At 48.9% G+C, this 21,469-nt stretch overlaps 1 protein-coding gene across 2 annotated transcripts in view; it reads left to right on the top strand.

The window, feature by feature from the left end:
- The first annotated feature begins 749 nt into the window (after positions 1-749).
- The window catches only part of LOC144783768 (cathelicidin-1-like), a 232,885-nt gene continuing 212,165 nt past the window's right edge, over positions 750-21,469 (top strand). The window contains exons 1-2 of one of the 2 annotated variants that reach the window (XM_078662461.1): positions 750-992; positions 20,028-20,135. In XM_078662461.1, the coding sequence (XP_078518587.1) occupies positions 807-992; positions 20,028-20,135 (294 nt within the window). In that variant the 5' untranslated portion in view covers positions 750-806. The remainder of the gene's footprint in view (positions 993-20,027; positions 20,136-21,469) is intronic. The other variant, XM_078662460.1, reaches the window with a different exon arrangement.

The raw sequence follows: 21,469 nt of genomic DNA, 5'->3' as shown, positions 1-21,469 counted from the left end.
CACTTCATGACTTTTTCTCCCACCAGCCCACACTTACTTTCTTTTTATCTCATTCTTCATTTCATTCTCAAATGTATTTCTCCTGTCAGCTTTCTCCTTTTCTTTCTGTTTTCTTATCTTTCTATTTCTCCTTTTTCCCTTTTTGCCTTCCTATCTATTCCTCTAGGTCACAGACTGAAGATAGAAAATGAATGCCGGTGACCACTTTCTTCAAGTACGCACATATTAATGACTAAATACACTAGACACCTATCACAGTATAATGACATGGGTGTTCAACTGTAACAAACCTTAAAGTTAGCTACACTCAGCAGGAAAAGACGCGAGAAGCACCACCGTCCACTCTGTGGAGGAAAGTGTCCTGCACAACAGATCTGTTTCTTCACCCCGGGTGAACAAGAAAATAGACTGCAGGCCTCGCAAAACGTATTTTTCTTCAACAAACAGCTGGCTACAAGTACACTGGGTGAAACTGTTCCAACACTACGTAACTGCTTCTTTTTTCCAAAACATCCAACCTACTTCGCAAAAAAAAAATCAAATTTTATATCAAGAAAAACAAACCTGTGCGTTCCCCGCAGGGCACCGTGCTTGACATGCTCTCTCTTGCCCATGTCTTAATTCGAAGTATTTAAAACACGTTAACTCGCAGTTTTCTGAATGGCACGTGGTCTTTGACGTGAGAGCCTTCCAGGGAACATTCCAAGGGGAGCTGAAACAGCTGGCTATATAAGGGGCTTTCTGCACACTAGAGGAGCATATCAACTTTATCAAGTCCAGCTGCGTATCTCGCTGCAGTCACCAGCATGGAGCTGTGCCTCATACTCGCCCTGGTCCTTGGCGGGACTTCGGTAGCCATCTCGGCGTCTCTCCAGGAGAATCCGGCAAATAGCCGAGATGCCTTAATCATAGCCAAGGCTATCGAAATCTACAACAGAGAGCCCGGCGTGGCTTATTTCAAACTCTTCGAGTCTGAACCGGACGGCAGTCTGGTAAGTACTATTTACTAAATTCAATACAGGCTATTAACTACTGGTGCATTGGCTACTAAATCATAGGGGCGGTCAACCGGTGGCTTGTATTCTCTGGTTGCCTAACAGCAGAAGAGGGATCGATTATGTTCAAATACGAATCCCAAGCCAATTCATATTTATTAAAAATAAGCAAACGAACGCTTTGTTTTGTGATTATTTCATGCACTCGCCTGAAGCTCAGAAATTGTCTCGAAGTAAACGCGGATCGAAACAAGAGCGCACGCAGTGGTGTGTCAGTATATTAGCTCGGATGTTTAAGCAGGTTGTGACGCAGTTCCAAGTGCATGTTGAAAACAGTTGTTTCAATATAAACAGCAGACTTTACAACTCGCGCGTTGCCACCGTGTGCCAGACGATGTCGGCTCTCATCACACACCGTCACCCTATATTTTATTTAATGCGATTTTATATAGCGCTAACATTCCCCGAAGGTGTCAGAGCGCTTTACAAAAGAATCAGTTGCGTTACATGTGGACTTTGAATAACATGAGTTACATAAGAGATAAAAACAGCAAAAGTGTAAAAGAGACTATATACCACAGGGTGAACACACAATCAACTACACAGCCTTTCCGTTAGGGGGTGAGAAACTTCCGAAGCAAATCAGCGTCAGTGGCCTCAGAATTCTTTGTTTTGTTTTGTTTGTTGTTGGAGGGAGGCGGTGAATTTAGAGTGGCTGAGCCCGTGTGATTTGCACTGCGTCCCCAAGCCCTGCTCGTTCAAGACCCCGCCCTCCCCTCAAACGGTGAAAATCGTTCATAAATTGGCAGGTCTGACACAGGCATGCATAGATTATGCACACAGAACAACACGCCTAGGGGCACTCAATTTCACAGTCTCTAGCAGACACACAGTCAAGCACGCCTATTGAACAAACATGCAGGCATCAATGGACACAGCCAAGCAGCCACATATAAAACAGTGAAGCAGGCACAGGGTGTATTATCGGTGTATGTTCACCACAGTAGTACTAGCAGAACTGTCATGAAATGCTGCTTCAGTCCAGAGTTTTCTTTGCATTCTGGGACTTGTAGTCCCGTTTTATAATGGAATACATAAGATTAAAACTCCCAGAACTCAAAGAAAAACCTGGAATGGAGCAGAACATTCCTCATGGACCTGGATGACTTCGTTGGATTGCATCAGTAATGCTCCTCCGAGAAGAACTGTGTATTACACTTAGGGATGCATTGGGTGAGACGTACACTGTGCATCTGAAGAGAAATGAGCGATGTCCAGTTCAGGAGAACAAGATTATATGCATTATTAGGGAACAAGACGCAAAGCATCAGGGCTCACAGGGTCATGTTCTATGGTGTACATGGCCAGCGTCGGATTGGTAACACGGGCATTTGGGCAATGCCCGAGGGGTTGGTGTCCGAGTACCTGCTGTGGGCTGCTTTTTTAGCAGTCTGGGGACCGATATGGGCGCTGTCTCTATTGTTAAAAAAGCCAGCGGCCCAGTGGGTGTCCTTTCTATAGGCAGATGGGCGCTCGTTACCTCCTGTTTTGCAACAGGCAGAGGTATCACACCCTTTGTCTCGCTGGCAGGCCCATTAATGTGAGCACATACTGAGCGGGGCAGAGGGCCTGAGTAGAAGTGGCCTCACTTGTTTCCAGGTGTATTTCAGCAGTGTAAACTAACGTGTAAATTTTTTTTACCACCCTTGCCCAGGGCTTGTAAATCAAATGCTGCTGGTGGGCTTGCAGCACTAGTGGTGCCACCCACGGAAGTAGCCCGTAAAAGTGTGTCTAAGGCCTGCCATTGCAGGTCCTGTGTGCAGTCCGGTACTGCATGTTGACTGAGCACATGCACCCACTTGCCAGTCCCTAAACCTTCCCTTTTCTTCAAATCAGACACCCCTATGGTAGGCCCAAGGGCAGGGTGCATTGTAAGTAAGGTGGGACAAGCCCTGGTGTGTGTGGCATGTCCTAATAGTGAATTACAGCCATTTTTGTTTTTCACTATTGCAAGGCTACCTGTTCTCCATAGGCCAGAATGGGCAGTTAGATTATTACATTTTATAATCCTAACTGACTCAGGGAACATGGTAGAAATTCGAGTTTAGTATGCATGTACTCAGAATGATAAAATACATCTTTTAGTGAAGTTGCTTTTAGCATTCTGTGTTTTAAAATACCACTTTTAGAACATAGGTATTTTCTTGTCTAACTATCCAATCCTGCCTCTGCTTGGTTGTGTATTACTTGTCTGGAGTTTGTGACAGGGGCTGGGGAATTTCAGGAGACAGGGTGAGTCAGCCCAGTGGTGAAAGAGATCTGCATCTAGATGGGATGGAGGAGGTGCACCTGGGACCTGAATAGGACTGTACCTTCCCTCCACAAAGCTGGCTCCACCTTCTGTGGTGCGTCTGATGTCTCTGCCCTGCACTGTGAAAGGAAAGAAGGAGTCATGTCAGCATAGTGTTCCTGGACTGACCAGAACTGGTATGGACTAGGCAAAGGCCCCTCTGCCCTCAAAGAACAAAGGATTTTGGGGTATAAGTATTGGGACCCTGATCCCAAGAATTTAGATTACTTTTGGACAACAAGAAGAAACATGTGCTGATGTGAGGAACCAGAAGAAACTGAGGAGAGACTATCCCTAAGCTGAAGTGCTGCTTGGGGGATTGGCGTGCAGTGGTTGCCTGACTACCAAAGAAAGGAGAAAGGGACTTTGTGTACTTTCATCAAATTGTAATGATCTCCAAGGTAAGTATGGGCGAATTTTGCAGATTTACGGTCCGCGAAATTGAAGAAAAATCCGCGAGTTGGTGAAAAAAATTTGCGAACTCGCGGATTTGCCCAAATATACTAGACTACTGTTTCTACTGGCTAATCAGTAAGTGCTAGTTTGTTGGGTAAATGTATACTGCTTTCACTTACTGATTAGCCAGTAGAAGTACTCCAGTTGAGTAGAGGTATTGCACAAAACGGTGGCATCTCCGTGGATAACTATGCAGGGCAGGATTCATTCTGGCACGAGGCTCCTGTCACAAAAATTAAACCTCAACAGGAAGCATTTACAGATATAGCAGGTGCCCAAGTTGAAGCTCAAATTCAGTAACGTTTTAATCAGCCCAAACCATTAGTGAGCACTGTCGAGGCTGGGCAAGTGTGCTTTAACCCCATATCTGCTGTCGAAAATTAGCTGTAAGAATTGAGGGAGGTCTTTGCATCCATGAGTTTAACAAGCACAACCCTGTGTAGTTCCTGTGACCAGGAGGCTTCTTTCTCCTCATCTGCTGGCCTGCTCGCTCTCTGACCCTTTATACACAAGAGGTATGTGAACACGCATAGCAGCCCCGCCCGTTTGGCCCCGCACACCACACACAAGCGGTATCAAACGTCTTCCCGCCCTTTCCCAACTATGATGGACTGCTCACTCAGGGGACCTCGGCGCCTTTTGGCGCGGTGGCAAAGTTACAGGCACACATGGTCAGTTGCAGAATAACATGTAATATTCAATGTTTTACATTATTTCTACAAAGTAATTATTTGTGTAATTACTGAAATTTCTCCAGCATAATTAAAATTCCGTCCATAGTGCTGGGGTCCCTGTCTAGGTGCAATTGAACGATGATTCTTGGGAGTTCCACTGTTTCTCATGATCTAATTCCTAAGAACTGCCACGTAGTGTGTTGAAACTTACACTGGTCTTAGGGAGCTCTTCTCACAGCTGCAGCTGGAGATCCCTGGCTGACTGCAGCATTTATTTAGCCAGAGTACCAGTTACAGAGATTAAACAGAATGAAGAGTACTGACGTTTCCTTGGACAACTGGAACATGTGTAATTTCTTTAACAGGCAAACAGTTTTTCTCCAGAACAGCGGAAACAATTGAACAATCCCGGGGTCTTGTCACAGCATTTTGCTACTGCTTTCTCGTATTGGGTTTATTGTGGCTCTTTGACAGCAATATATACAAAATGGATCCATAGGACACCTAACGTATAAGCTAGAATATAAAATAGCACTAGGAGCCAAGAGACAGCAGGCATACAAAATAAAGACTCTAAACTAAACCTGGGTGAAACTTGCATTATCTGTGATAACATCTGGAGCAATCAGTTTCATTACTTCTAGCACATAAATACATTATTTTAATTATTTATTTATTCATTTGTATGCATATTTATCTATTGTATTTTTAAAGCACCAAGGCAATGGATTGGCTCATAAGAATGTTGAACAGTGCATCAAGAAAGCAACCTTAAGCAAATTGTAGGGGTGGAAGAACAAGAAGGCCTGCTTTACAGGTTGGTGGATAAAGTTTACTCCATCTGGATAGCAGAGTGCAATACCCCAGCTATCCTGAGGGATCACCTCTTGTCATATTTAAAGTTGTCAGACAGTCAGGCAGACCACTCTCTACACTGAGACATGAACAACCGTCATGGTGCCTACTGTCAATGTAGGAAAAGTTTGGTAAATGGTACCATCTAAGCATGGGCGGATTTTGCGGATCCACGATTCACGAATTTGCGTATTCACGGATCGTGGATCCGCAAAATCCGTGGATTTAGCGGATCGGCGGATTTGGGGGCGGGGCTTCCATGCCAGGACCATCGTGCCAGATTGAACCCTGCCCTTCGTATTTATTCAAGAAGACGCCACCGTTTTGTGCCATACCTCTACTCAACTGGAGTACTTTCTACTGGATAATCAGTAAGTGCTACCTCGTTGGGTAAATGTATAGTGCTTTTACTACACTACAGCTACCTAAAGTGCCAGAGAGCTGTCAACAGCAACCAGGTGTGTGTTACTATGCAATCGCGCCGAAGGGCGCAGGGGTCCCTTTGAGTGACCTATCATAGTGGGTAAATGGCGGGAAGACGGTGCACACCTCGAGTGTGTGGGCGGGGCCAAACGGACGGGCTTCCATGCGAGTGCACATGCAACATGTCTTGTTCAGTGTACAGCGCAGCGGAAAACAGGGCGAGTTCAAAGATCAAGGCGAAAGCTACAAGTTTCAATTCAGTGTGTACCCTTTTTTTTGTTTTTAAGTTGTGTGCCATTATGTTTAAGGATCTTGGCTGCTTTCTGGAGATCAGATATTCTTACTGCCCAAAATGGCGAGTATATATTCATAACCTGCTGGCACAATTAGGTCTAACAAAGGTCTATTTTAGTGAAGACCTATATTAGCGAATGATGGGGAAGGTTGGAACCCATCAATGCATTGCGTAGTAACAGGTTTGAAGGTGGAGGTGCCAGTTACGTCCCCTTATGGAACTGCGTGGATGCATTTGCCGCAGAGCTTTGGCATTCGTTCTGTTCTGCTGGGGGAGCGGTTATGCATCGCTGTGCTTGGGCTGTCTGTTGACTCTGGGGATAGCTATACCGATTAGCAGGCTTCAGTGTAATCTTATGCTGGTGTAGTATATTAAAATTAACATCTTACACACGCTTTACGAATGGGCATTAGTAATAGGATCACTCATATTAATATCGTCCAAGTGCATTCTGAAAAACTTGGCTCTCCCAGAATCCTTCACCATGGCGCACGGCTCTGTTGCAGTCGCTTGGCACCCACTTTTAAATAAATATACAGATGTTTTTATAGCCAGAGACCTCAGTAACTCCCAAATGCAATCCGGTGGCCCATATTTTGCAAAATACAGCTGTTTATTCACAAGTTGTGAGGAAGAGAAAGATGCTCTGCAAGCTGCAGATTCCAGGGCCCGCGAGCACGCATAGTTTGTGGTTAACGCTGAGCTCTGACTGCAACTGGGTGTCTGCTAAAAAGAAGCTCTTCTCTAACAGCTGCTTTTGAAACTAACTTTGGCACTGTGTGTTTCACTGACAAAACAGAAAAAGAAAAATGTACAACAAGATTATACTAAGGGGCTGTCTCAAAGGGTGCATTTTCGATGGTATATCTGGGAAGAAGGCACATCTGCCCAGCCTTGACAACGCTCACGATTGTTTTTGGGGCCGATGAATGCGTCACTGAATTTAAGCTTCATGTTTATTCAAGAAGACACCACCGTTTTGTGCCTGTTGTAACTAATTTACGATGGCGCCGGCAAGCTGCCAGCGCCATCCTAAAATAGTTACTAAATTAGCTTCAACAGGAAGCTCTAATTGGTAAAATAAAGCAGGCGCTCGAGCCCCTGCTTTATCTTATCTATTAGAGCTTCCTGCTGAAGCTAATTAAGTAACTTTAGGATGGCGCTGGCAGCTTGCCGGCGCCATCGTAAATTAGTTAGACCAGCAAGGCGTGAACTTTTGACCGAGGAATCCGCCGCTCGCGAATTGCGAATTTTCGGTAAATTCGCGAGAGTTCGCGGATCGCGGATTTACCGAAAATCCGCAAAATCCGCGATCGGAGCGGATTTTGCGCTCATGCTTAGTACCATCGACTTGACCGTCAAATCTTTCTAAAGTTGTGTTTGTTTTTGAAAAGCAAACTCCTAAATTGGGACTAATGCCCCCCTCTCCCCACACCCTAGGAGTTTTTTTGTGTGTTGCCATGGTGTGGGGGTAATTTCATCTTTTTTTCTGTCCCTCACTGCTAGGTTTTTCCCGCCAGTGATGAACAGGAAAAAAAAGGTATCACATTATCCAACCTAAATAGGGCAGAATGTGTAATATCCTAATATCCTTACAACTTCTCTGTTCCATTGGGCCATCGGAGGAAGTACAAAGGCTACATCAACAGAATACTTATGGCCCACCCATCTCTAAAAGAGGCAGGAGGATTCAGGGTTTTGGGGGCAGAGTACCCTTTATTTCAAACTCAAAACCAGACCAAGAGTTTCCTAAAGGGCAAAGTTTTGCTTGAGTCTGAGATCTCTGGAAACTGGTTCCAGAGTCTTGGTGCCAGGCCAGAGAAGAGCTGATTCACTGTCTTAGAAAAGTACTCTGCAAAATACTAAACAAAACACAAACCTAAGGTGTAGTTTGCCCTTGACACATATGGATGGCTTTGCGAATGCACAAGCCATATTGAAGTTGATTATATCTTCAAAGAGTAGACAGTGGAGGCTAAATAGCAACATAAAGGTCTTGCAAACTTACTGCAAATGGCTCAACAATACTTTCTTTTTTTAGATATTTATGGGGCAAGATTTGGTATTCACCATGGGCTTTGTGATTCTTCACACCATTTCCGCACCACAATGGTATTTGCCGAAGATAAAAAAAAAGGGGTGGGAAAATTGGCTGGGAACAAAGGAGAACAGATAGTTGTTACAGAATTCAGCAGGGATGTCAAAGGAAATAAATAAGAGATGATGAGGAGCCTTGTGAGGAAGGGATGACACAAAGACATGGTGGAAATTACGGTGGAGAGAGAGTAAAAATCAGAATAGGGCAGCCGGTAGAGCAATTAACTGGCATGATGTGGCAAATGTGGACATGATGGGAGGAGACGCTGGAACCTGGTGGATAGGGCAACAGGTGCCGTGGTCTACAGGAACTAGGTGACAGGCACAACTTTTACTACTTCTGGAAGAAGGAGTGCATTAGGCCAACATGGTATTCTTAAAAGCTACGATTTTTAAAGTGGATCTGTTATTGCTACCTCCCTGACGGGAAACATCCCTTACAACGCAACTTTTACCACGCAGTGCCTTTACGACGCAACTTTTACAACGCAAACCATTACAACGCATTGCACTGGGGGGCGCTCTAGGATAGGGAATAGGTTTAATTTACTATCCAACACCTTCCCTACTATCCACGGGGACTTGAGTTGGAATAGTAAATTAAACTATTCACTATCCAGCGCCCCAAAGCACTATGCGTTGTAAAGGCATGCCTTGTAAAAACAGCGTTGTAAAGGCATGCGATGTAAAAGCATGCGTTGTAATGTCATACATCCTCACTGACATACGTAGAACACGAGGTATGTTGAAATCATGAGTTATTGAGGCTCAACATCCTACATGATTGTTAGACGGACCGGGAGGGTCGGCCGAGGATACGGGGAGAGGTCTCCGGGGAGAGCCGTCTCCAGTGAATCGTACAGACAAGTAACTTCCCCCCCACAGACGGACACCACACAATGATAAAGTTCAACGATACTTTATAGACAATTCTTCAAGTACGGTAGAATGGTACAAGGAGGTCTGGACTCAGGGGTCCCCTCTATTCTGGTCTCTGGTTGGGAAAAGGGTAGCGGGACAGTCTTGTTACCAAAAAGATGGAAAATAGCTCTCAATCCTCGAGCTCGGTGGCGTAGATGAACGGGCCGCGGCGGAGCCAGCAGGTCCCGAGATGGATGAAGGAAGACGACGGTCCGCGGCAGAGCCAGCAGGTCCCGATGAAGGTGGTGGTTACAAACGGTCCGCGGCCACGCCAGCAGGTCCCAACGATGATGAAGGATAGGGTGGTTCCCAAAGCCGCGGCAGCGCCAGCAGGCAAGACGAGGGTGCACAAGACAGAGCTACGGCAGCGCCAGTAGTCCGTCAAGGATGAGTTCTTCTTTGCGTCTCTCGACTCCAAGATACAACTCCCGTCCTGCTCTGGAGCTGCCCCAGTTATAGGGCTGGTGTGCTTTGATGTCCGGACCCTCGCACTTGGAGGTCGGGAGGTCCGGGATGAGGGGGTTCAGACACCCAGCAGGGGGGTGGAGCCAGCGCCCGGGGAGGCGATGGGCGAGCGGCACTTGGCGGGGGAGAGCCATCGACACCTCCTGCTCCCATTGACTGACCAAGTAGCCCGCTCACCTCCTGGGTGGATGTTGGTGCCGGGATGTCTGAGGCCTGGCCAGGCCCAGGGTTGAGGTCGATCGGGGGCCAGGCGGCCTCGTGGTGGAGTGTCCAAGATGGCGCCCAGGATGGGCGCGCAGGCCGGTAGTGGGTCGGCCTACGCGGTCAACAGGTTCGAGTGTAGGGGTCCCTGCGGGGACGGTGGACGTGCAATGGTGGTGTGTGGTACTTGCGTGGCTGGTTCGGGCCTGGTTGGGCCGGGGGAGAGCGGCCCTTCATGTGGCCTGTCCAACATGCGTCCCCCCCAGCTGAAGGCGGGGAGAGTTACCCATTCTCTTGGGGACTCTTCTCGTCGAGGCGGAAGAACCGGGACAGGCCATCTGCGTTGGCGTGATCGGGCCCAGGCCGATGTTCAACTGTGAAGTCCATCCCTTGTAGGGAGATGGACCAGCGTAGTAACTTCGGGTTTTCCCCCCGCATCTGCATCAGCCACTGCAGGGGTCGGTGGTCGGTCTGTACCCGAAAGGGTGTGCCAAAAAGGTAGGGCCGGAGCTTCTTGAGGGCCCATACCACCGCGAAGGCCTCCCTCTCTATGGTGCTCCAGCGTTGTTCCCGTGGTAGGAGTCGCCGGCTGATGAAGGCCACCGGCTGGTCATGGCCTTCGGTGTTCACTTGGGACAGGACTGCCCCAATGCCATGGTCGGAGGCATCCGTCTGGACGATGAACTCCCGGCTGTAGTCGGGGGCCTGGAGCACAGGGGTGGAGCACATGGCGGCTTTCAATTGTTCAAATGCAGCTTGACACTCTGGGGTCCAGTTGACTTTCTGGGGCTGATTTTTTGACGTGAGCTCTGCGAGGGGCCTCACGATAGTACCATAGTCTTTCACGAACCTTCGGTAATAGCCCGTGAGGCCCAGGAAGGCTCGTACCTCGGTCTGGGTAGTGGGGGGCTGCCAGGACTGGATGGCGGCAATTTTTAGCTGCAGAGGGGCCACCAGGCCGCTTCCCACCTGGTGCCCGAGGTAGGTTACAGACCCTTGCCCAATTTGACATTCGCTGGCCTTGATCGTGAGGCCAGCTTGCTGAAGGGCGTGCAGTACTGCTCGGAGGTGGTGGAGGTGCTCGGACCACTGGTTGCTGTATACAGCGATGTCGTCTAAGTAGGCGGCGCTGAATCCTTCGAGCCCCGCCAGGACCTGATTGACGAGCCGTTGGAACGTTGCTGGGGCATTCTTCATGCCGAAGGGCATGACTGTGAAATGGTAATGGCCATCGGGCGTGGAAAAGGCAGAACGTTCTTGTGCCCGGGGTGTGAGGCCGATTTGCCAGTAGCCCGCCGTCAGGTCGAAGATACTGAGGTAGCGGGCAGCTCCCATGCGGTCGATTAGTTCATCTGCCCGGGGGATGGGATGTGCGTCTGTCCTGGTGACCGCATTCAAGCCCCGGTAGTCGACGCAGAACCGGAGTTCTGGTGTGGTGCCGGGGCAGCTGCTTTGGGGACCAGTACTACAGGGCTGGCCCAGGGGCTGTCTGAGGGCTCGATGACCCCGAGCGTGAGCATTTTGGCTACTTCCTCCTGGATGCAGGCCCGTACCCGATCTGGCACGCGGTAGGCCCGGTGGCGGATAGGGGGGCTGTCCCCCGTGTCCACATCGTGCGTACACCAGGAAGTGACACCTGGGGTGAGGGAGAACAGGCTGGCGAATTGTGACAGGAGAACTTGGCACTCCTGGTGTTGCTCTCGGGTGAGGGCCTCTGAGAGTCGGACCCCATCTACGGAACCGTCTTTCTCCCGCGTTCGTAGGAGGTCCGGGAGGGGCTCGGAGTCCTCTTCAGCCCCATTGTCTGTGGCCATCAGGAGGCTGAGTTCTGTCCGTACAAAGTGCGGTTTCAGTCTGTTAGCGTGGAGGACCCGGAGGGGGTTCCGGGAAAATTCCAAGTCGATGAGATAGGTAGCCGGACCCTTGCGCTCGACCACTTTGAAGGGCCCTGTCCACTTGTCTTGTAGGGCGCAGGGTTCGGTGGGGGACATCACCCATACCTGTTGCCCAGGTTCAAATTCGATGGAGGAGGCATTCCGGTCATACCACCTTTTCATGTCCTCCTGACTGGCCTCTAGGTTGGCTTTTGCTAGTTCTCGGAATCGCCGGGTCTGGTTGCGGAGTGTTAGGAGGTAGCGGAAAACATCTGGTGGGTTCTTTAGAGGGGGCATCTCCCAGCCTTCCTTAACTAGGCTGAGCGGCCCGCGCACGGGGTGTCCATATAGCAGTTCAAATGGGCTGAAGCCCAGGGACTTCTGGGGAACCTCTCGATATGCGAAGAGAAGGCACGGCAACAGTACATCCCACTGGCGACGGAGGGGCTCTTCCAACCCCCCGATCATCCCTTTGAGCGTGCGGTTGAACCGCTCAACGAGTCCGTTTCCTTGAGGGTGATAGGGGGTCGTGAACCGGTAGGTAACCCCGCACTGTTGCCAGAGAGATTTCATATATTTCGAAATAAAGTTTGTGCCTCTGTCACTGACGACCTCCCGGGGGAAGCCCACCCGGGAGAAGATCCTCATCAGAGCCCGGCCGACTACCGGGGCTGTCACAGTCCGCAGGGGAACAGCCTCCGGGTAGCGGGTGGCGTGGTCCACTAGCACCAGGATGAATCGATGGCCTTGTTTTGTGCGCGGGTCCAGGGGCCCTACGATATCGATTCCGACCCTCTCGAACGGGGTGGTGACCACGGGAAAAGGTTGCAGGGGGGCTTTCAGTTTGCGGCCGCTCTTCCCACTGGCTTGGCACGTGGGGCAAGATCGGCAATGCTGGTGTACATTGTCCCTCATTTTGGGCCAGAAGAAGTGGGTCACCAGGCGGCTATAGGTTTTGTCTTGACCCAAGTGTCCTGCCAGGGGGACATCGTGGGCCAGGTTTAGCAGAAAGTCTCTAAAACGGAGGGGTACCACTAGGACTCGGCTGGCCCCCAGCTCCGCAATTCTTTGCTCACTGTACAGCAGATCATTGTCCCAGTAGACCCAGTGAGTTCCGGAGGTATCCCCTGCGCTTTGGGCTAGCGCTTGCTGGCGGAGTCCCTCGAGGGAGGGACAGGTCTTTTGTTCTTGGCGAAATTGTTCTTGCGTGGGCCCCCCCTCTTGAGGCCACTGGTCGAGGTTAGCGAGGTCTGGAGGTTGAGCTGGTTCGGGGGGGACGTCACGGTCGGTGGTTTCGGCGGGGGCGACCGGAGGCGGTGGCGCCGGCCATTCGAGTTCCTCTGGGCGGGTGTTGGCACGGGCGGTCATGGACCGGGTGGTGACGCACGCCCAGTCCGGGACGCCCAGCATCCCCAGGTGCTCCTTTCGTTCGACTGCTGCCCATGGAGAGCTTTCCAGGTCATTACCCAGGAGGCAGTCTACGGGGGCATCATCTCGGACCGTCACCTTCAACATGCCGGAGACCCCTCCCCATTCGAAGGGGACGCAGGCCATCCGACACAGACTTTCTGAGTTATCGGCTGAACGTACAGGGCAGAGAATGTTTGGTAAGTATTGTTCGGGGGTCACCAGGTGACAGCGGACGGCTGTTACACTGGCCCCAGTGTCACGAAGGGCTTCAGCCCGGCGTCCATTGATGCCCACCCATTGGCTGTACTTCTGGGTATTAGCGGGTAGGGGGACCCGCGGGACCATGTCTCTCCCCCCTAGGCAGGCGAGAGCCATGGCGGCTGGCTCCCATTCTTGGTGTTCCTGTTCATATTCTTCTTGTTCCTCTGAGATCCGTTCCTCCCCCAGAGCAGCAGCGGCTACTTGGCGGGGTCTTGGGCTCTGGTACTGGGGGCAGTTTGGGTCGTTTGCATAGTGTCCGACTCGTTGACATCGATGGCAGGTAACATTGGCTCGATGTCCCGGTCGCGCTGGGGTGCTGCCCCGGTTGGCCGGGGGGGTGGGGCTGGTAGTGGGGGTGACCGGAGCGTTGCTTCTTCCGCGTCCTTGGCCTCCACCTCCTCGGGGACGGTGCTGACCATTGTTGTTCCGGTTCTGTTCGGAGGACCCATTTCGACTCACTCTGGTGATCTCCCACCGGTCTGCTTCGGCTGCGAGCTGCCGGGGATCCGTTAACTTGCTGTCGAGGAGGTGCTGGCGAAGTTCAATGAAGCAATTGTTCGACAGATGCTCCCATACCATAAGATTGAACAGTTGTTCGTAGGTTGTGACCTTGCTTCCTTTGATCCAGCCCTCGAAGGCTCGGCTAAAGTAATTGACATAGTCCACCCAAGTTGTACCTGGGATGCGGGTGCAGTCTCGGAACCTCTGACGGTACATCTCGGGTGTGAGGCCATAGCGGGTGAGGAGTGCAGCTTTCATATGGTCATAGGAGGTCATCTGCTGGTCCGGGAGTTGCAGCAGGGCGTCGCGGCCCTCATTGAGGAATCTCCCCCACAGACCGGCCCCCCAATCGCTTCTATCGATCCGGTGTGCAGTCATAGCGATTTCATAGGCCTTAAACCATTGCTGGATGTCGTCCTCTCGGAAGTATTCTCGAACGACATCCTTGGGGATGTGTACCTTCTTCTCTGTTGCCCCTGGAGTGTGGGGTTGCTCGGGCACCCCTGTTTCTTTATTCTGTTTGCGTAGGTCGATTTCAGCTAATTTCCGCTCATGTTCATATGCCAGTTTCTTTTCCTTGAGCTCCCTTTGTCTCTGTTTCTCCTCTCTTTCTTCTCGGAGACGCAGGTGCTCTAAGTTGATTTTCTGTTCGGCCAACTTTAGTTCAACGTCCATTTTGAGCCGGGCCATTTCCAGCTCGTGTAGTCGGGTTCTTTCTCGTTCCTGGATCTCGTCTGGCGAGAGACCCGTTCTTCGTTCTTCAGGGGCCATGGGGGTTTGTGCTGCGATGTCTTGATCGGGGGTTCCGGCAGCCCCGGTTTCTGCCCAAGATTCCAGGGCCTGCTTAAAGTCATCTTTGGTATTTAGTCCGGTGGTAGCGATACCTAATTCGATACAGAACTGTTTAAGTTCACGATGGCTGTACTCGCCCAATTTCTCCATCTGGAATTTCTCCGTTGATCCGCTGTCTTTAGTTGACATCGTGATTCGCCGTGGGGTGAGCTACTCTCTGTACGGTTTATGCGGTGATTCGGATCCCGTCGCTGGCCACCAATGTTAGACGGACCGGGAGGGTCGGCCGAGGATACGGGGAGAGGTCTCCGGGGAGAGCCGTCTCCAGTGAATCGTACAGACAAGTAACTTCCCCCCCACAGACGGACACCACACAATGATAAAGTTCAACGATACTTTATAGACAATTCTTCAAGTACGGTAGAATGGTACAAGGAGGTCTGGACTCAGGGGTCCCCTCTATTCTGGTCTCTGGTTGGGAAAAGGGTAGCGGGACAGTCTTGTTACCAAAAAGATGGAAAATAGCTCTCAATCCTCGAGCTCGGTGGCGTAGATGAACGGGCCGCGGCGGAGCCAGCAGGTCCCGAGATGGATGAAGGAAGACGACGGTCCGCGGCAGAGCCAGCAGGTCCCGATGAAGGTGGTGGTTACAAACGGTCCGCGGCCACGCCAGCAGGTCCCGACGATGATGAAGGATAGGGTGGTTCCCAAAGCCGCGGCAGCGCCAGCAGGCAAGACGAGGGTGCACAAGACAGAGCTACGGCAGCGCCAGTAGTCCGTCAAGGATGAGTTCTTCTTTGCGTCTCTCGACTCCAAGATACAACTCCCGTCCTGCTCTGGAGCTGCCCCAGTTATAGGGCTGGTGTGCTTTGATGTCCGGACCCTCGCACTTGGAGGTCGGGAGGTCCGGGATGAGAGGGTTCAGACACCCAGCAGGGGGGTGGAGCCAGCGCCCGGGGAGGCGATGGGCGAGCGGCACTTGGCGGGGGAGAGCCATCGACACCTCCTGCTCCCATTGACTGACCAAGTAGCCCGCTCACCTCCTGGGTGGATGTTGGTGCCGGGATGTCTGAGGCCTGGCCAGGCCCAGGGTTGAGGTCGATCGGGGGCCAGGCGGCCTCGTGGTGGAGTGTCCAAGATGGCGCCCAGGATGGGCGCGCAGGCCGGTAGTGGGTCGGCCTACGCGGTCAACAGGTTCGAGTGTAGGGGTCCCTGCGGGGACGGTGGACGTGCAATGGTGGTGTGTGGTACTTGCGTGGCTGGTTCGGGCCTGGTTGGGCCGGGGGAGAGCGGCCCTTCATGTGGCCTGTCCAACAATGATCTAAGGGAATCTATCAAACACGTTTGTTTAGAACAATCCTTTAATTTCTTTTTTTTCTACAATACTTGCTGAAAGCTACATTTATAAATTAGCCTTATTTAAACTTTACAAGGAGACATCTTAAAACTCAAACAAGCAGATCATGAACAAATATTACATCGAATCGATATCGTGCAGACAAAATACATTTTCACCTACCTTATATTTGCATGCGAAAGTATTGCTAGCTGAGAGGTTTATCATTATTTGTTAAAATGCACCCTCAATATGGCTGCTACAATAACTTGAAATGCATAAAAATAATGATTCTTTCCTCTACATTGTGCAATATGAATGGTGTGACGAAAGAGGAAATTATCTGGAATAAAATAACTGAGTTTGAGGAAAGTGGTAACAGAAAATCTGCCTAAAATCAGCACATTGTCCACTTCATCTCTGGTGATGCACCTATCCTCTTTAGTGTACTGCATGTCACACAGAGGTCGGTGGCAGACTGCCTCTGCCAAGGTTCAGGGCAAATGTTGCCAGACATGGGGTAGAATTAGACCCCAAGTCTAGGGTGGATAGTCCACCCCTATACCTGAGGTAACTCCCAGAGGCGGCTGTTGGATTTTGAAAGAGGTGAGCGGTCCGATTGGTTAACTAGTTTTGGTGAGTGAGCGAGCTGGAGGTTTATGAGAGGGGGTTTGGGTGTCTCTACCCAAATTGTTTTTTAAATGTATGTAAAATGATGCAAATGTAATCCATGGATCATAAGAATCTGGCCTGCATTTAGGGTATACATAAACCCTGATTTGCCTCTTAGTTCACCAATAGCATTGTAATCAGGAAGGGGTCAGGAACGTTTATCAGTTCATGTTTAAAAAGTCTCACTTCTACTTACGGAGTCCCAACACATTACCATTTTGGCACTGTGGATGCGTATAGAGATGAAACTGGACAGCGTAATTACTAAACTACAGAAGGCAGCATCGCTTTGCGCTTTGGACATTTTCCAGGGTTCCAGGGATAGTCTTCCATTGGGTACGCAAATGTTTTTCAAAACATGCATAACCGAGATACCAGTAAGTTCTGTAGGTGTAAATTCGAAATAGTCACCTATGACAATTAATTATACACAATGTAAAAACCGGTTTGTGGCACTTAAAAGACCATCACTTTGAAGCTCAAACAATTTGGCACATTAAAAGCATAGAATGTAAAATCTTATTTGGGTCGATTTTTGCCATTCATTTTTTGATAGGACTAATGGGTGCTCTGGAAACAAGGTGTTAACACAAGGCTGAGGTGCGTCCTTTTGCACACAGAATTGAAAGCAGAGTTATTCTTAGTTTCATAAGAAACAAATGGGCCCTGATAATGAGTCTGGCTGTCCATGGAATGCCAGACTCACAGTGGCGTGGTGGTACAGCCACTGGCCCACCAGCAGTCCTACTGCCTATTACAACTAGGGCAGTTGGACTGCCATTGCACTTTCACAACCGCCAGGGATCAGAGGTTGGCTGGCTGTGGTGCGGCAGTCTTGCAGCCGCAATAAGCTTGGTGTAACTGCAGCGGTCCCGCCAAGTATATTACGATTTTCCGCTCTACCGCGGTTTTCAAGGTGGTTCATGCTCCATGAAAATTGTGGCAGAGAAGAAACAAAGCCTCAGGGCCATGGGGTGCATGCAAGGGGGCACATGTTGTGCTCCCCTGTATGCCTGCACCCCAGTGCCTTCACAGCATGGACTGCACCAGTCCAGGCCACGCAGGAACTGCCTTTGACATTCCTTTGCTTTGCCTATTCCATACGCACCTCCATTTGACCTACAAAGAACAGTCCGCCAGTGACAAAAATAGTCGTAATCTGGTCGGTGGTGTGAACGCAGGCTCGGCAGTACGGGAGCGGGGCAGAGGCATGTCCGTCTCGCTCCGGCACTGCAAATTCGAAATCAGTCCCAAAATGATGTCATGGGAACAATTTTTAAGTTAGATTTACTTAAGCTGCCTAACTGCAAAATGGAAGTTGTTCAGACCTATGCTAATACCAACCATTTGGAGTCCAATTAGGCCTATCCCTGTAAATATTACTGATTTTGTTGAAGTGTTTAAGGGAATGGGTGGCTCAGCTTTTATTACCCGACTCGATAGGGCCACTTCAATATCTTTGGGAGGAGGAAAAGTTACTTAAATAGCCACACTTGGATTCTAAGACATACAGTCAGATGGCAGCGCAGTTTATTTACAACCCTAAAACATCTTTGGAAATTGAAACTTGTAATATGCATTTTACTCATGGATCTTGACAGCAGACATGAAAAAGTGTTGAGCACCTGCACCCGTGATCTGCAGATTACAACGAGTTTGGTGCAGTGTGCACCCAACCCGCTGTGCTATCTTATCCGTTCTTTAATTGTGTTTTCTAGAAATGGAACACTCAGCAAATGCAACAAAAATAACCAAAACATCCAAACTTGCAGCCATACATGGCTGCCTATTAAATCTTCTAAATTATGCATTATTGTAAAATAGGCCCACGGCCCTGGGACGCTTCGAAGTCAAATTCCTCTGCTTTGCAAGCCATTATGAGCACTGTAAAAAATGAAAAGCAGGAACCCGCGAGGAGACGTAATTTCCAATTTAAAATAATTATATGTTGCCTGCTTTGCAGAAATCCTTACAATAAAAAGAGAAAGAAGAAACTGGGATGAACCCCATGCTCTGTCAATGATTCCATATTCGCCCTCCCAGTGCATGAAATATTCAGCCCCTCATGAAAGAATCCTTTCCAGTCCTAAAAGCGTGCTGTGGCATAAAAGTATCTGTGTGGTGAAGCTGAGTTGAGGAACAATACGGTGGGGAACAGTCCATGTGCCCAAATAGTCTCGGCTGGAGGCCAGTGGAAAGGAGCTTGTCCCTATGACCCGAGAAAAGGTGAACTCTCATTACTGGAGGCCTTAAAAATAGTATGGAAGAGGGAAACCATGTCCCTGTATAACAAAATGGCCCCGGCAACTGGGATGAGGTCGCGCTTGCAGCATGAATTGCAGTGGGGATGTGGGTGCACCCCCTATGTGCAATGTACAAGAAACAAGATGACCAGGAATTTAAAACTTGGAATTAGAACATATGATTACGATTATGGGGCAGCAGAGGTGAGAATAAAAATGAAACATTACCTACCTGCTGGCAGCCGCCACCTCAGTGCTCTTCCGCTTCAGTCGAGGCAGTCCAATGGGGTCCACAGACTCCCAGATTCCCCTACGCCAATTCAGAAGCTGCTCTTATGCTGGTAATATTATTATCCAGGATGAGTGAACTGCCAGGATTGGTCTGAGGATGCTTGTTTTGTCCTCACACCTGGCTGTGCAGCACAGTTAGGGTTGGAGAGATCTATGTGCGCATGTCATTTTAGCCGTCTTTAGACAGCCAGCCAAACCGGCATGTATACTTTTGCTGCAGCTGCTGTCTGTCAGGATGGCCACCCCTCCTACCAGGCTCAGACGCTCAGTAGGCCCAGCTGGCAGCCTCCAAGATGAAAAATAAAATGATAATAACATTGTTTCATCATTTTAGTTTTCATGCTTGAATTTGCTGGCTCTCAGTAGTGGGGCAATGCTCCTCCGCCCTAATGGAGGAGTCGTTGCTTGTACCTTTGTGAAAGGCTGCCATGGAAATGGTGATAGGCATTGATGGAAAGAGAAATATGGTGTCCCAATCATGCAGGAAGCCCTCCCCCAGGTTACATTTGGCAGACGAAATGTAGCACTGACTGTGAATCCTTAAATGGGGATATATTTTCAGGATATTTAGCTATTATTGCATGCCACTAGTTGATTTTATATCCAATGATTCCCGGGGAAAGTGGAATTTCTCAAGTAGGATATAGACACTTGTGTGGAAAAATCACTGCTTCTATAGTGTTATGTTATGTTTTATTAAAAAAACTTGTAAAGCGCACGTACACCAAACGGTTTCATGGCGCTGGAGTGGAGCGGAGGACTTAATATGGCAAATCTTCCAACTTTGGCAAATAAGTCGAACTCTCCATAACAGTGGGTGTAAAATTAATTTGATGAATTGTAAATAAGGTCTCTTTTGTAAAAGTGGAAATGTTATGTCACTTAGTCAAGTTCTCACATTCTATGTTATTGCAGGAAATGCTTGTTAGTCCTGAGCAGCTGCGGTTCACCATTAAAGAGACGGTGTGTGTCAATCAGATGGACAACCAAGGCAAGGACAAATGTGACTTCAAGGACTCAGGAGTAAGTAACAGCTCTTGAAAACTGATGTACAAAATGGTGTTGTGTGGGAGGCATTGTAATTGTTTTGTACATTATTTTGTTTTATTAAGGGCAAGCTTCACCAAAGAGTTTCCTCTTGGTTTTGAGACCGTAAATGTTATGCACATGTGCATATAAAATGTCTTACTGCTTAAACAAAATGGTTTTGGTAATTTCCTGTGGCAGATTATTCTAAAGATGTGAGCATAGAAATCATATGCAATAGGGAATCATGTTTTTAAAAAATGCCAAATTTCCCATCAACATCACCAGCAAAGTAACAGTACTACAAAGAGTAGTCTAAACTATGGAATCCTCTATCCTAGTAAAGGTTTGACATTTCCTTTGACATAAGATAATGATTAGCTACCTGAGTTGTACTGACTGACATACTATAATGTCTGATACAGTTAACTTTCTGAAAGGCAGTCATGTAAGCTGTGGTGGTCATTCATGGAAAGGAAAGTATGACAACCCGTGACTGTTAGGGAAAAGTCTCAGAATGGAAGGGAAATTGAATGTGTGGGCACTGACAACATACCCCACTTTGGTTGTGCAATTGCAGTCCTCATATTTTGTCACAGCAATTTCAGCAACCGTAATAGGGTGGACTTTTTTCCCAAAAATGTTCCTCTCACAGAGGATACATCTATTTTCATGGAGAGAACTTTTGTCTTCCATGGAGAACACTCAAACTATGGCAGATTTTCCAAATCAAATCAAATCAAAGGAACTTATTGTGTGCACATATCACCATAAGGTCGCTTAGCGCAAGCGAGAACTCCTGGGAGACTCCGTGCGGACTGACAGCCAGGTAAGTAGCAGTTATGGGTGTTCAAACAAGCAGATTTTTCCTTTTTTACGGAAAAGTTTATGGTCGATGATGGAAGAGAGATGGGATGGGAGTTTGTTCCAGAACCAACACACTAGAAGAGACAAGGGAATAAGACTCCTCTGGCTCAGTTGATTATCAATTTTTTCTCACACAACAGAGAAGTACTGCTTACAACAAAAAGACACTTGACTTTACAACAAAAACTACGTCAGTCCAATGATTATCTGACCTTTGGGGGAGACAACATGTGTCTAAATACTGCCCTCACACACTTTGCAGTGTCATGCTTCATCATTGGGCCGCATCATACACCCAGGTGCAGACCAACACACTGGATGGAGCGCATGTTTTTTTTGTATTCAGATGAAGGTTTAGTGGTGAGTATTAAGGAAGTGAAAGAAACATACAACACGAAAAATAACGTGACGTACTCAACATACAACAAAATCATAAGGGGAGGGGGTTCTTCCTCCCTCTGTGT

This window comes from Lissotriton helveticus, chromosome 10 (genome assembly GCF_964261635.1).
Source record: "Lissotriton helveticus chromosome 10, aLisHel1.1, whole genome shotgun sequence".
NCBI classification, from domain to species: domain Eukaryota; kingdom Metazoa; phylum Chordata; class Amphibia; order Caudata; family Salamandridae; genus Lissotriton; species Lissotriton helveticus.
Note: the sequence above shows the minus strand (reverse complement) of the source record. Positions and strands in the feature narration are given on the sequence as shown.